The sequence below is a fragment of the Megalops cyprinoides genome, chromosome 10, assembly GCF_013368585.1.
Source record: "Megalops cyprinoides isolate fMegCyp1 chromosome 10, fMegCyp1.pri, whole genome shotgun sequence".
NCBI lineage: Eukaryota > Metazoa > Chordata > Actinopteri > Elopiformes > Megalopidae > Megalops > Megalops cyprinoides.
In genome coordinates this window covers 15,675,887-15,691,721 of record NC_050592.1, presented here as the reverse complement: position 1 = coordinate 15,691,721, position 15,835 = coordinate 15,675,887, and the positions used below count along the sequence as shown (strand labels likewise).

General features: G+C 38.7%; 1 protein-coding gene across 11 annotated transcripts in view; it reads right to left on the bottom strand.

Annotated features, from left to right (window-relative positions):
- The window catches only part of LOC118784328 (thyroid hormone receptor beta-like), a 40,498-nt gene extending 28,598 nt beyond the window's left edge, over nucleotides 1-11,900 (bottom strand). For 4 of the 11 annotated variants that reach the window (XM_036538522.1, XM_036538524.1, XM_036538523.1 and 1 more), the window contains exon 1: nucleotides 11,673-11,900. In XM_036538522.1, the coding sequence (XP_036394415.1) occupies nucleotides 11,673-11,774 (102 nt within the window). In that variant the 5' untranslated portion in view covers nucleotides 11,775-11,900. The other 7 variants (XM_036538528.1, XM_036538530.1, XM_036538529.1 and 4 more) reach the window with 7 other exon arrangements.
- Nucleotides 11,901-15,835: the final 3,935 nt, after the last annotated feature.

Here is a 15,835-nt window from a genome sequence, read left to right as displayed (position 1 = left end):
CATATATGCTATATTTAACCATTCACATAATTCTACGTTTCTTCTACAGCAGTACCACAGCAACAGGACCAACATAAGGAATACAGCAATATCTTCTGTACAACAACAGAAGCTGGCCCTAGCTCCCTGTTTTTTAATATTAGCAGAACAGTATCCGGCATTCGCTTGAGATGTTGATTGAGATTTCCTTCTGCTATGTAACTAGGGTCAGTGATGGGTGTATTTATACGGTGCAGGACTCGTGTGTGAGAAACAGCCTGTGCAATGGAAACACCTTAAGATGACAGAACTGCCTTTCTATAAAGGACAGCCAGTGCAGCTCAGTTACAAAGTTAATGGGGGGAAGCACTCATATACAAGTGTTTTCAGGAGTCATTGCAGGACTCTGCAGGAAATGACTGTCTCGATAATGTATGTCAAGCCTGATTAGGCCAGAAACACTGATACAGCCGGAGATACTTCATTCAAGGCCAGCGTGCATTACCACCGCCATTGTGATAGGAACACCACACTGCAGTTTATCAACGTCAGATTGAGCTCGCCCACACTACAGTGTCTGTAACTCTTTAGAAACAGTTACACTAGATACCAATTCAGACAAAATGCTGTTTTTGTCTTAAAATAAAATTGACACTTCACTTCATACATATAATACCTTTCTGGCTTTTCAAATAGTATTACTCTTGTGAATGACAAAAATACAGTATCATCAGCATTAATATCACTCAGCTGATGTTGTCATTTATCTTATTTCATGTTAGTTGTATTATTTACACCTTTATGCATTTGTCCAAGGTGAAGAACATTTCCTTCTTAATGGTATGAACTGTTATTTACACTGCAGGGTAAAAGCTTTTACAATTTACTATACACGGATGTATACACTTTATCTGGATAAGAAGACCACTACAGAAATGTTTCACTACATAAATACACAGTACAATATCATCAGAAGCATTGCTTTAATTCAGTCTTATTTTAGTCAACTATAACTGTGCAGTCAAAAAAAAATGCTGTATAACAGAGGTTGTTTCATGTATAATGAATGTCGTATGGTAACACAAATGTTTGCTATGATTTTACTTCTGAGAGACCCTGGGTCTTTGGCACTGTGGACTAAAGGCCCATAGAAAGCAGCTACCAGCACACAACTGCAGACAAGACTGAAACCACAACATAAAAAAATACAATGTCATTTTCTCAAAATTGTCATCAAGTATGTACAAGGAACACTCCAACAGCAGTAAATGTCAGGTTTTCTGCCAATGACAGAGCTCAGGCAGTACAGACAGCTGGATTGGGGGATGATTTCATATAAGAGGTTACTTAGCAGAGCCACAGAAAACATAAAATCCAGCAACCACAATGTGGTAATCTAGACCCTAACTATGGAAGCAATCTTTCCAAATATCTACTTACACACTGCCTTTCACTACACAGCTGAAATAAAATAGTAAAGATTCTGTTAAAACTCCAAGCTTATATAAACTGTTACAAGGGAGAAAAAAAATCCCTCCTACCCCTTCCCCCTGCTTCCAACAGACCTGCCACACGAGTTTCTAGGGGAATCCAGCAGGCTGCCAACTTGCAACTAGGTCAGCAATAGGCTGACAAAGATTTGTTTGCTCCAACCTCCTCCACTGATTGGTCCGCCAGAGCAAACCCGTTGCCAAAAATTTGATACAGAAAAAAAAGCTAGTACAAACAACAGGAAAAGAAACAACTCAGTGACAAACAAACGTTTTACGTTACCTCTCTGAGAAAATACCATTCCTTAAACTAGACTCACCAGCTGAGCTGTGCTGTGCCACAAACCCACAAGCAACTGATGTCACATTCATTTAAAACTACGAGCTGAATTCTTTAGATTCCAGGACGTTAAAAGTTGGCGAGGACAAAGTGTTCTCTCTCCCTCCCTGCGTATTCAGGGGCTCCTCCAACCTGCAACTGAGGCCGTCAGACTTTCACGTTATGTCTTCAGCTCTTTTTCTTTTCAGCTGTGCACTTCAGCTCCATAAATTTGTTGTTTAAATAGCAATGTACTTTCAAGCGACTTGTTGGCCGATTAAGTTAAAACTATTTTACTACAGCACTTGCCAGTTTTGTAAATATGAATTTACCAACACACTTAAATGAGATCATTCCCGCTTGTCTTCTTGCAAACAACAAAACAGTGTCAGAGGTGGCTTAGGTGACTGAATAGCTAATCAGTTGTTTTGATCACTAAACACAATTAATTCATCATGGCAGAAGAATCATATTTATGAAGTTTCAGTTTTGCTGTGGGTGAAAAAAAACCGTCAATCTGCATCTGTGGCGGTATCTGTCTCTGCCATTGTAGAATCTGTATCTGCTTTGTAGTTGCTCTGGATACAAGTCCCAGAATGGGAGTTTCATGAATCCCTGAAAATGTGTCTGTATTCATTTAGCTGTAAGAGAGAAGGGTGTGGTAAATACTGGAAGTCATTTGTGAAACCAGAAGCGGTTGTTTTATAAACCCAAAGTGACATATATTTCAATGAAAGGGTTCATGAAGCAACTCCATGTGCAGATGATTTGTCCTAGGCATGGTCTGCTCTCTTTCTCTGCACTTATCAAAGGTGACAGGAGAATCAAATGAGATGTTGCAATTTCAATAGATACCATTAATGAACAGAGTATTAATCCTTCTTTCTGTGGAGTAAAAAGGAATGCTTTTTTCCTTTTTATTAAACCACTACCCCCTCATAGGATAAATGCATTTTTGCTGAAGACTGCACTTAATGTACTTGTTTTAAAAGTTCTCCTTTTGAATTAAATCTAACTTGTGCTAGAAGGTGGTAGACTGTCTGGTGGAATGACAGTTAAAGGCAATACACTAACTAGCAACACCTTCCCCTCTCCACTCGAACTGACTGTAAGCATAAAACATTAAGAGCACAGTTAAAATCACAAGAATTGATAGCTTGACGTGGCGAATACATAACGAAAACAGAAACAAATTATATAGTAATTATGCAAATTAATATAGTAGCATACTGTACCAGGACATGTGCAGATGTAATCAATGACACTAAACTAGAGCACGTGCTGGCATCTTCATAGATTCCTTGTCAAGAAACTGATTTCTTAACAAAATACAAAAACCCTTTTCCTAGAATTAACCTTTTTGAGAACTTTTTGGGGTATATTTTTCTGATATGTCCTGATTTAGTTTCAGTTGTTATCACTGTGTGATTACATTCAATTGAGGTAGTAGTGGATTTATTCAGTCTTGGCTAAAAGCCCAATAAAATCGATTATGCTCTCCCTAGGTGAAAGGACAGTTTATTTTTTTAAGCCATTTACTGACACTTTAAAACATTATACACAAGATTTCTCTTCTCCACATGAGACATGAGTATAGAGTCATCTGAATACAGATTTATGAGGCATATGAGGCAATTTAGACCTTGACAGTGCCCCACTTGGATCCACCAGTTTATCTCTTAAACAAAGCATGACCTATGCCTGGCATAATGATGCCAAAGAAACCACCTTTGCCAAGTTCCAGATTTAATCCCTGAGTAACTGACATACACAGAGGTAGAATGGGACCATCTAATACCTGACTGACACTCATACTTTGTAGAATAAAACTGTACTAGTTGAGAATTTACTCACAATGTAATGTTCAGGTATATTATATGGTTGAATTTTTGAGTACAAGGATATATTTTTTTATTTATTATTGCATTTCTGTTCTAAAATGTAATCCACAAGTGCAATTTTAGCATTATAAAATGATATAATCATTATTTTCATCACTTTCTAGTAGGAATCAATGTCAGAGTAACAGAACAAATGATCCTTCAACTCCGATAACAGCACCATTTCCCCATGTGACAGTTTATACAGAGGTCAAACCCGAAAATGTTCTACGTCAGTATGTCTATCAAAGCAGCACTGTATACAATACTGTAAGGCTTTCAGTGCAGTCTCATCTGGCTGAATAGCAACATGAACACAGGTAACATTTCAGCCTGCATGGATTCAGTTTGTTTATTAAGCAATTCCTTAGAAGAATCTGAAGAATATTCACGGTAAAGACGCACTTATTTAACACTGGTTGAACCCCTGCATTTTTAGCATCTATAAAGCTAACTGCAGCGCTGGAATTTTCCAAATGTCCTGTTCACATAAGAGCATGCTGCATACTCACTTTCCTGGAATGAACTCAAGACTTGGATGAAACCATATGATATCTTATCGTAAAAGCAACTTTATAGCTACAAAGTTTGTTTTGAAAGGTCAAGTCCATCGCTCTGCCCATACATATTATACGCAGCAGCTATAATTGGCATTGGCAGAGGACAAAGCACCATAGCTGTGCAAAAGCACGTTATTGTTTTTAGTCAGATCATTGTTGTTATTATTATGGTGCTTGACAAAAATAGCTATAACTGCCAAAACATTGTAAGCTCCAATATAGTTTGAAGCATACCTACTCCCACATTACCATGTCTGTAAAATTACCACCTCAGTAATCTTAGGCTCACTGACAGCTCACTGGACTAAGGCCATGGTTCTAGGGTTAATTTTTCTATGAAACTAATATTTTAGATGCTGGAGGGGCTACCACTGATGTAGGATGAATGATCTACCCCACATTAAAACCAGGCATCAAAAGCAATGTTGTTCTATGCCTGCTTTTACTTGTTGGGCATTTGCACTGGAAAGCATACTTGGGTCTAATTTATCAAGTTTTATAAACTTGACATGGCATGACATGAGGCTTTATAAGCCTCATTTTTTTAACCAAGCTCTGACAGACTCAAAGACCTTTGCTTATAGGCTAATCTGTTTATGAATGTACCTGAAGTACAAAGACAAGGAAAAATGTGTTTTATAGTTTAATAGTAACAAGTAATGGTTTGTTTTAAAAGAACTTGACCTATCTGTTAAAATAGGAAAAATCTAATTATACATCTGTACCATGTGACCAATAACAAAATTTTGATGACACATTCCACAGACCTTCACAAACAACTGGATGCAAATTAAAATGGGGAGCAGGTGCACCCTAGCTCAATTCACTGCCTGTGTATTCATAAAAGATTAATAAGGCTGTATTTGGTAAAACTTGAGCAGAAAGTCTAGCTGGAACCATGTACACAACTAAGAAAGACATCTTTGTAGTATAGCCTCAATAACATGTGTTTTTATCACTTGAGACAATCTTGCAAAACATATAAATTGACATCTACTTGGATAAATGGTAAGAATAACAGGCATAATTATTCAATGAATTTCTTGAATTATCTATTTACACCAGCGGGCCTTTACCCTTGAGGAATGAAATGCACTGGCAATAACAACTGTAGGGCTCACATTATATGCAAAATATTTTTCTACAACTACAATTCAGTTGGTAAACAAATTCAAAGTCCTACAGAACTTACAGTCTTAAAGATGTGTCAATCAGCGAAGTTTGTAAATGCTGCCATCTGATCAGGTTTTACATTTTGATTAAATTTTGTTTGATTAAATTAGTTGTAGACAAAAGCTTTGGGTCAAAGTTTTTTTGTTCTGTTCTTTCACAATAAATCTACAACCACATAGTCACAAAGAAGTATTCTGAGGTCTTTTGGTGTTTAGTGTTTTGTTCATCTTTCCTGTTTTATTACTGGTCCCATTTCTCTTGACAAAACAGTATAACTGATGTGGACAGCTGTCCTAGAGCAGGAAGATGCCATTGAGTTCTCAATTTCACAATGGAATTGCTACCAGCATCAACATGGAGTGCACGGTTGCTTGGTGTCTCAGACATCAGTGCTGAATAGCCTGTTCAGTGGTCTTTTCAGTGCTTAAATCTGGAAAAGCTTTTGTGAGATCAGCATTCAATTTACTGTAGGAATCAAGGAATCAGGCCAAAATGCATTCTTGGGAAGATGCTGCCATTGCCAAATCTAGAGCAGTACACAAAGTGGAGAACTGTTCAACAAACAGTATTACAAGCAGGTGGATTTTAGAGATGCACATTGTACAGTAATTCTGGCAGCACAGGATGATAAATAACCTCAGACAAACCTCATGTCAGACAATGTGAGGTTGCTCACATGCAAGGCGACTTACAAATCTTAAAATTTTTACATGTTATCCACTTCTGCAGCAGAATATTTACTGAGGCAATGCAGATTATGTACTGTGCAGTAATACAGCAGTGTACAGTGCCCCAATAGGGAAATGAACCTGCAACTTTTCAGGGTAGTAGCCCTGCTCTTTACCACTGTGCTAGACTTCTTCAACCTCAAATAAAGGCTGTAAAGTTATTTCACAGTTATGTTGATGAGTTTGCATATTTTCTGTTATTTGCAGTGACAACCACAAAACTGATGCTAACTAGCACCTTCTTTAGTATGCATTTCATCCAACACTGAGATTTTGCGTCTTGGACAGCCAGATAGCACCGTGCACAGCATTTCCCAAGAGCGAGATTCTGAACCCTTTGCGACTGGCAAAAGGACAGTGGTCATGTCACCCAGGAGAAACAGCAAGAAGTTACATAATTCCTCACACTGCCAATGTTTCCCAGCAATAAAGTACAGGGAAGCAGAGGTCTAACAGGAATCCCTCACGAATAACCTTGCACTGTGCTTAAAATGACCTGCCTGCATGCACACACAGACACACACACACACACAAAAGTAACACCCCATTCCCCAGAATACGTCATGTCTCCAGCTCTGGTCTTTCATAGTTGAATGGATTCATCTCAGAGATGTTATGCTCATCATGAAATAAAATTTTAATCACAGCCTTGAGGCCGAGACATAGTAAATTAATGTAAAACTGGAATTTAAGTCCCTTTCTCATGTTCTTGATCTCTCTGGTGCTCTGACACAAGTGGGAAATGCATTTACAAGACTTAAATGCAGTGTACAACATTATTCTATTTTTTTTTATCACTTTTTCCAATAAACATCCAGTGAAGCAAGCACATCCAGGTCATCCACTCAGACAAAAACAATGGATTTTTCATTTCACAAACATTCTACACTTCACTGTATGTTTTGTAAATGTATAATAATAATAATAATCTGGACTGAAAGCAAATATTTGTCTCTAGAATATTTCGCTAAATATACCAAAATAACATTTCTACATACAAGCGCATAGCATACGTTAGCACCAGTGTTTTAATATACAGGACAATGAAAGCAGATTCCTATAACTTTCCAGTCAACCAGTAAGCCCAAGCAAGCTAAAGAACAGTAAACCAGTGCAATCATCTACCAAGACAGCTAGGCAGATTTACTGGGCAGAAATTCTCTATAAATTCTCATTCTAAACAAACAATCTTTGGTTTAATGTTATCTAGTTGGTGATGTGGGGATGATGTACACTCCTGTCTTTACCAGTTTGTATGTATTTTTTTTATTACAGACTTAAAGACATCATTGCTGGGTTTGAATTCCTTGTCATCTATTATGTTAAACGTAGAAAAATATTGTCTAAGCCCTCTTCTCAGGGCCAAAAAACTTGAGACTGTGTACTCTTGTCTGGCTGACATTTGAACTGTTGCATAAAAGGACTGCAGCATCTTGTTAAGACCCTCAGCGGTTAATGATTCAATGTTTCTCGTCGCTTCTCGTCGTTTTCAACTACCCAGTCTCTTAAAACCCTGATTGCACATGTTGTTGATTTCTTTGTGTTGTCCTCATGTTTCCTCTCCTCTATTTTATTAATTTCATCTTCACTGATGGTTTTATGCCTTTTGTTGTATTTTTCCACTTGTTCCCTAATTTTTCTTTTGACAGGTGCACCTCCTTTTTTTGGACTGTCCAGTAGGTTGGTTTTCATCCAAGTCTCTAAGTCTCCATTCTTGCCAAAAAAGGTTAAATGTTATTTCTGAGAAATTGTCTATTTTAAGTGGCAAATGTCATGGTGTATGGGCGATGTCACTTTGCTGATGCTCTAGCTATGTTGTTGCTGTTAACTGTAACATTATCTAATATTATTACAATGTTGCCCTTATGTTCGGTTGTAAATGGAATCTTCAGTAAAGTTGAACGAGCTTGTGTATTAATTTTGAACAGTGATAAGGCCACTTTCACTAGCACTACTTCATAGCCGTGCATTATTACCATGCATTTACTAGGAAATAATGCACACCCCTCCAGCCAATCAGAAACGAGTGTTTAACCAAGCCGTGGTATAATGTCATCTAGTGGGCTTGCTACCTTTCACCTAGGTGGGAGTGAGTGAGCAGGCAATGAAGTTAGCGATCTGCTTTACTTACACTATAAATTTTTCACTATGTACAAAATTATATATTTTGCATTATTTACACTGCACTGATTTTCTTTAACTATGTTGAGAAAGTCAAATAGTTACACTTGGCTATCTCCCGTTTGTGACATACAATATAAAACTATTGCTAATACTGCCAGCATCACCGTTCCCTCCATCAGCTATATATACACACACACATATGCATGCAAACACACACATGCACACACACACACAAACCATACCTGAGCCCAAACAGATAACGTGCAATAGAAAAAATAAACGGAAACATTTGCATTTGAACACACATGCTAAGACCATACATTAAAGTGACTCCAATTCTGTCAAACAACTTGATGATACAGATGTGATTCCACTCAGATGTGCAGTTAAAAAGATACAACTCATTCTTTCACTTATGCCCCTCTGAAGCACTCTAGCTTTTTTCCAGCTTGGTTCTGCAGGCACACTGGCCACAGTCAAGCACAATTCATCCATAATAATTTATTTCCTTTATCATTGATAATTATTATTCATAAAACATGATCACCATTAATAAAGTTAGCAATAATATAAGCAAGAATATGCTAATTGTGAATATAAACCCATTATTATTGTTATACAGCCAGTCAGTTAATATAATTGCCACTTGCCATCGAAAATTGCCATTGAGGCACCATGCGTCCTCCTGAACCACCTGAGACAGAAGTATGTGTGGCTGGGGAGAGAAATGGATAAAAAGCTACAGCAATGAATGAAGGGGGGAAATGAGGAATGAAGGGAAATGTTTCAATTAACACCCGTTAAATACCTTTTGCCAAAGTTCACACTGCGAATCGCGCAACAGTTTACTTTTATTTGAGGTAAGTTAACTGTTAAATCAGCAGAAGTTTGACTCGAAGTACACTCCAACCCAAGGCAAACGCTGTATCTCCAGACCATCCTCCTAATTTGACGCACAAACAAATGTTGATTAGAAGGCCCTAAAATGGCGAATGCCAGAGAAAAATCTCTCAGTCACAGACGTCCGATCAGTTACAGCCGAATCTCCTCAACCCAAACACACTCGCTCCGTTAGATCTCCTACGCGCAAATAACATGCCTCTAACAATCAGATTTGGATGCTCAAACAGGGAAAGTCTCCCAACATGAAACGCTGATGTTACAAACCAATAAAATACAAAAACAGCAATTCACAGTATTCAGGAACACTCTGACAATGTTTCACTCTGACTGCTATAAAGTTCTATCGAGATGACTATCTTTCTGCAAAGTCTGCGTCTGCACTGGCTGGAAAAAACAGTTATGACTAGAAGACTGTCTTACACCAATAGACTGACAGTTCCCTTATATTATAATATACTCAATAGCAATCTTGTCTCAGGAATGTGATACCAATGTACCAGAACTGTTGCCAGCAAAGTAAGTGTATAACCAGTTGTCAAAATATGGGTCATTCATTTTTAACAAACAGAACACAGTGATACTTTCAGGGTTGAAATTAAAACACTGAGAAGAGAACCGCTTTACAATGACGCAATGTGTTGTTGAAATGTCACTGCAAACTGCAACAAGAACACTTACTCTCTAACAGCTACCCGCGTTTGACGAGGCTAAATCAACATATCCCACGCACAGAGCTATCGATAACATTTGGAACAAGTCCAGAACTCGGCTGTAGCCTACACATTTACACGTGTCACAGTTCAGCAGAGGCTATGAAGCTAAACAGCATGAGACAGCATGCCCTTTTAAGTCGATGTGTTCAGTCAATTAGAAATAGCTAGGCTACTGTCTACGGGTAAAAAAAATTAGGGTTCGACCTGGCACACTGTGTCCTTATTATTTACTTTCCGACACCTCGCAGTACGTAGGTTTGAGTTAATTACCAACCTTTACAGTATCAAAATATAATATCAACAGCTGATTTCCAAACGGGTTATCAAAATACTGACGACGTCCTGAAAACTCTCATTTTTTTCTAAAACTGTGACATTAACGGCAAAAAGAATACTGTTTGACCTGAAATAACCCCTTGCAGAATCTCCGATTTCCCAGAATTCTGATGCATTGCTTTCAGAGAAATTTTTTTATCTACGGCAACCCCGGGCGGACAACTTAATCCATTTTATTTTCACGTTGCACTTCACGAAGCGGTTACGTAGGCCCCCACATTTGTTTTGGGGGGTTTTCCGTAAGTTATCTACAACACGTCTGTCGTTACATTCTCAGTCTTCACTGCGTCTGCCGAATTCCTTTAGGTCCTTTAGGACGACAAATCCAAATTATTACCCAACACTGAATTGTTCATCGTTTAAAAATGTCCAGCGTCCTGTTATTAACCCGACTCTTTCATAACACTGGACTTTGTGAGGACGAAATTTCACAATTCCCTACACAGCAGATTCGCTCTTTAAAGCACTGTGGCTGTGGCAACAGAGATAAGAATTAAGATTCGTACAAAATACATTAGGAGATAACAAGGCGTTATGTGTTAAATGTTACTGTTCGTATTAATCACCTCGTAAGGTCGTCTATTTAAAACAAATTAAAGACACGATTTTAAAGTGTGACAGCGTCATTCCAATTCTAACAGAAAACGAATTTGTGAAAAAAAAAAACACTCAGAACTTAAAAGCAAATATCTACAGTTTAAAGTCGTTGCTGTACATGAAACGAAAGTGAGCCACATCACTCCCCTCGATTACCCGCAATGAGTGAAACATCACAGTTTAGATGCCCGTTAAAATAAGTAGGCAAAACAACGTTAACATTCTTTAAACACACAAACACTGTCTAACAGAAAGTTGGAACTGTGTCATCATTCTGGATCATTCGACTTTGGCATTTCGGTATTTTTATGTACAGCTAAAACGACAGCTCTGGTTGCAACTATGCTAACGAAAAATATTCGCAGTAAATGCAAACATATGCCAAGCTACTTTTGTCTGATGCACGAATGTACAAAACACAAACCTTTTCATTTTCTTTGTACATCAAGCATGCATACACGACATCAACACCCCAACGTACAGTAGACACCCAGTTTATGTCAAATTATTTCACTTTCGTCGACATTAGACCACATTAAATGGCCATTAAATGATTACTTACAACGTCTAATATTCATTAAGCACGCTCGCAAAAGTGTGCCCATCGATAAAGTACGCGTTTCATGACGTGAAATCCAGATGTGAAACTGTTGATCTTGACAGAAAATGTCGGTCGACTCGCGTTATCTAAAAGAACGTCACTTTTTCCGACAACTATTTTCCCCCCACTGACACGAATTGTTGACGTTACATATCCACAACACCACGCATATTCCAGCAACTTAAAACGAGATGGAAATTTCTGGCACACCAATGGTAGTTAATATTACCCAAAACAATCACGGCGGCAGGTTTAGTCCGTCTTGTTACCTGTGTGTGTGACGACGACGGCGTTGAGCGGATGCGGCGAGTGCCCTGAAATGACCCAGCCAGGCGAAAAAAGTCTGGTTTAAAAAAAAAAAACTTCAACATGGACCCGGGAATAACATAATGTCCGTACAGCGTGCTGGATCGCTGTGTAGAACACAACTGCAGGGTTTCTTTCAGGAACCAAATACAGCCTCGCCCTTGTCTAGCTGGTCCTGTTCAACGCGTGTAGGTCACAACTTTTTTAGCAAATGAGGAAGAAAATCTTCCTTGTAACGTGAGCTACAGACAGTATCAGAGAAGAACACCCAGGGCCGCTGCAGCCGGGAATGTCCATCAAATAATTTAAAGATATCTATATTTCCAGCGGGAGTCGTAGGGGCTAGATTTTGTCTGATTTATGCAAATTTTAGAGGAGCCTTACAAACAGCAGTTGATTATCATTGGTATAACATCCGATTCGCTTCATAACCATGTAATGACTCAAATTAAATGGGACCTGAGGAGAAATCAATACCCGAGATCACTACTGTCTACCAGCTCCGCATCTAATTGGGACTAGAAAAGGTATTTTGTGTAACCTGCACATATAGCCTAAACTTTACAAATATTTACAAAGGATGAGGTACATTCATTTACCCAGTTAAAGCCAGATATTAATTTTGATTAAAAGTCCTTGAATTCTTATGAAGGTGAAGTAGGGAAGTTGATTGTAAGATAGAGGACCGAAGTCTGCGGGGAGAAACTCAGCACAGCCACAGAAGTGTTAAAACAGGCCTGTAGCAACCGGCTCAGTAAAAACCATCTAACGACCTTGTCGTCTCCTTCTCCACGATCCCACTGTCACTGTCCACTGAGGGAATAAATGACATGCATGTTTATGATGATGCATGATGATATAATTGTTTTTGACATATTTATTGTTTATTGTTATAAGTTGTTATAAGGTCCACAAATGGATATCATTACTGTCCTATAGTTTACTCGTTTGTAACTAGGCACAAACAATTATTAAAAGAAAAAAAGCATGTCATGAAAAAACACAAATATAAAGTAAACTGGGCCAATTATGTCATTGCTGAAACAACTTTTTTTTTTTTAAGTCTACAAACAGAAAAGAACAAACTGTTATACAGGAAAAGGAAAAGCAGCTGCAGTTCCTCTTGCTCTTCCCCTTCATTCTCAGATCACACTTGGGCTTGCTAATGGCTTTTGCCATGACCTTTGCATGCTGATGGTATCTGCAACTTGGCATTTTGCAGTATTGAAACAAAGTTTGCCTTGGGCCTGCTCCAAAGCATTTATAGCAATGTGTTATGCACCATGTCACATCATACCAATTGGAAAAATATGTTGACGTTAAATATTAATATTTCACCATTGAATACAAACCAACCATTCTTCCACCGTACAGTAGATATAGCTAGCTATTGAAGATGTTTTTGTGAGTCATCTTGCAAGCCAAAATAATAAATGTTGAAAGAAATACTTTCATCTTTAATGTGAGGAATTTGACAGACGTAATATAAGATTGGCAGGATGGTGTTTTGTATTTTCATATCAATTGATATGCTCGCCAAATGTCATTAAGTCTTTGAACCTGTGAAGCCATGAAATCTGTGGAGGCCTTTGGAAATAATTCTGATCAGTGTATGCCTACTAACAATTGAGCAATGCAGATCATCTCAAGTGAAGGTTACCAGCATGGTGGGGTCTTACGTCAACACCCATGGACAACAACGAATGACAGTCCTGGTACAGGGAGGAAGGACCAAACAATGTGCTGACACTGATGATATCATTCTTCACCCTGACTGCAAGCCAATACCATGGCAGATTATACTTAGCTGATAACATCAAGAGGTACTTCTAAAATGCCAAGCAGAAGGCATGAAAAAAGTGTGTTTTATAACATGAGGAGCATACCTGTGAGATGGAAGAGAATTAGGAGGCATTCTGTATCATTATAGAATTTTGAAAGTGAAAGACAAAATTTTTCAGGTTGAATGCTGGTAAGAATGCTGGTAACAGCGGTAGCGATGGAATTGCAGGTGAGACAAGGATAAGGGGAGGATCACTAAAAAGTTAAACATTCAGGAAAGAAAAAAAAAACAGTCCACAATCCCCATGCTGTTCCGAGCCTAATGTGACCTTTCACACTCTGTAGGAGCTGGCACAGCTCTCTCAGTGTCCTCATGACCTCAACCAACAGGCCAACCACCACCAAGCAGCTGTGGTAACCACATCAATCTCATTTGCTTTTTGTCCTGTTTAAGTGTTAAATAGAAAGGTTAGTTGTATAATTTGTTTGCATGCTTTTATGATGCATTCCCTACAATCACAGCATTAAAAAAATATGTTATTACATGCTGCTTATAAAGTAGCTGCATAGAACAGTTCTTTGTGTCAGTGTGGGAGAAAATAAAATCAACTTTTGTGTTTCAAAGTTTCAGAAATGCAGGTCAGGCCTACATTCTAACACAAACATGTGTGATTCCTTCATTTTTTTCACCTAACTTAGTCCAGCACTGTGTGTATTTTTCCAGTCACTCCAAGCTCTGTGCAGTGTGCTTTCACCCTCAGACCAAGTAAAATCGTTGACCCTGAAAACAGAATAACAAAAAATTGGGCTCAGCCTGTCCACCTGGATAGCTCAGTGGTATACTTTAAGGGACCCCCGGGTCACCTAAGAGAGAGCTGTTACCTGAGAGTGCGAGGGTGACCTGCAGGATGACTGGAAAAACACTCACACCTGTGAACCTGGATAATATGAGATCACATAGGAGCCTGCTCTCTGAGCAGCAATGGAGATACAACCATCTGTTCATCTTTTTCTCCCCCACCTTGACCCTGACTGCTTTTCTCAATTGGTTACAAACAACAAAACAATCACTTTCACACTGATTATACCGTAGTGCCTTGTATCATTTAGTCAAATCATTAAATAAAGGGCATTTAATGATTTGACTAAATTACTTTATGCTCTATTTAAATGAAGAAGAAATGCTACATCCATGAGATCAACTTCCTGTCTCTTTTTAGGAATTTGGCACAATGTCATCAGCAATGTATAACCCCATTGTGTAGCAGCAGCCTCCTCTTTTCCCTCCTCAACATAAAGAACGTGACCTTCAAAACTCTTGGGCTGCCTTGCAGTACTAGTTTGATGTTTTGTGCCATCACTCAATAAAATACTCAGAGTATTGCTTAACTTCACAGGAAATACAGTGGCAGCCATTTTGTGTGTCTGTGTAATCATTGCTGAGGTTAATAGGAAATACATGCAAAAAACTTTGATAGATTAAAATTCTCTCAAATATCTCCACTGGACAAAGAACATACATCGGTATAGTATATAGTAGTTCTGGCAATCTCCTGCCTTTGGAGGTGGTGACCCACTCTACCTCCTTGACATTGCTCTAGGGTGTTGCCCCCCCCCCCCCCCCCCCTTTAACTGAGCTCATTAAATTCTGTTGTTGACTTTGTCAGTTGCTGCCTCTGTCTTATGTGCAGCTGGGGAACCTTGTTGTGGTCTTGGCTTCTGCCTCAGATTACCTGCATGCTGCCGAGCCTCACTAGTGTTTGGATTATTCTATCTACAGGCACAAGACTTTGCCCATTGATGTTGGTCATGCTCAGTTGGAGTTTTCTTTAGAGTTTTTGGTTGAGCCCTTGTGACTAAAGACTGCATGCTGGGTATGGTGAGTTACACTCCCCTTTGATCAAGTCTTTAGTTACTGGATGAGATTGTGTATTGCAGCTGTCCCAGGTGTACTCTTTTACTTCGTGTTCAGTTGTTGTTAAAAAGAAAAGCATATGGAGATATAATGCTGTAACAAATCTCTATTCATGTCTGCAAGATTGCATTACTCTGTTGTGGAGAAAGCATGGGCCCAGTCTGGATACCTCCTCCACCTGTTCCCATGGATGAGTGTGGCTGGTTCATGCCATATAGCTCAAGAGGGGCCCACTGCCTGTCCTCTCATGCCATTCTATTATACTGTTCACCTCATGGATGTAGCACAGCTCAAGTGAAATAGAATGAATGATTACACAGGTAACCATTGGCAGTGGGGGGATTCACTGCTACATTGGTCTTGAGTGTTAGGCAACCCCTATTTAAAGTTTTAAACATGTACATATACGTAGTAAAAATGATACAACTT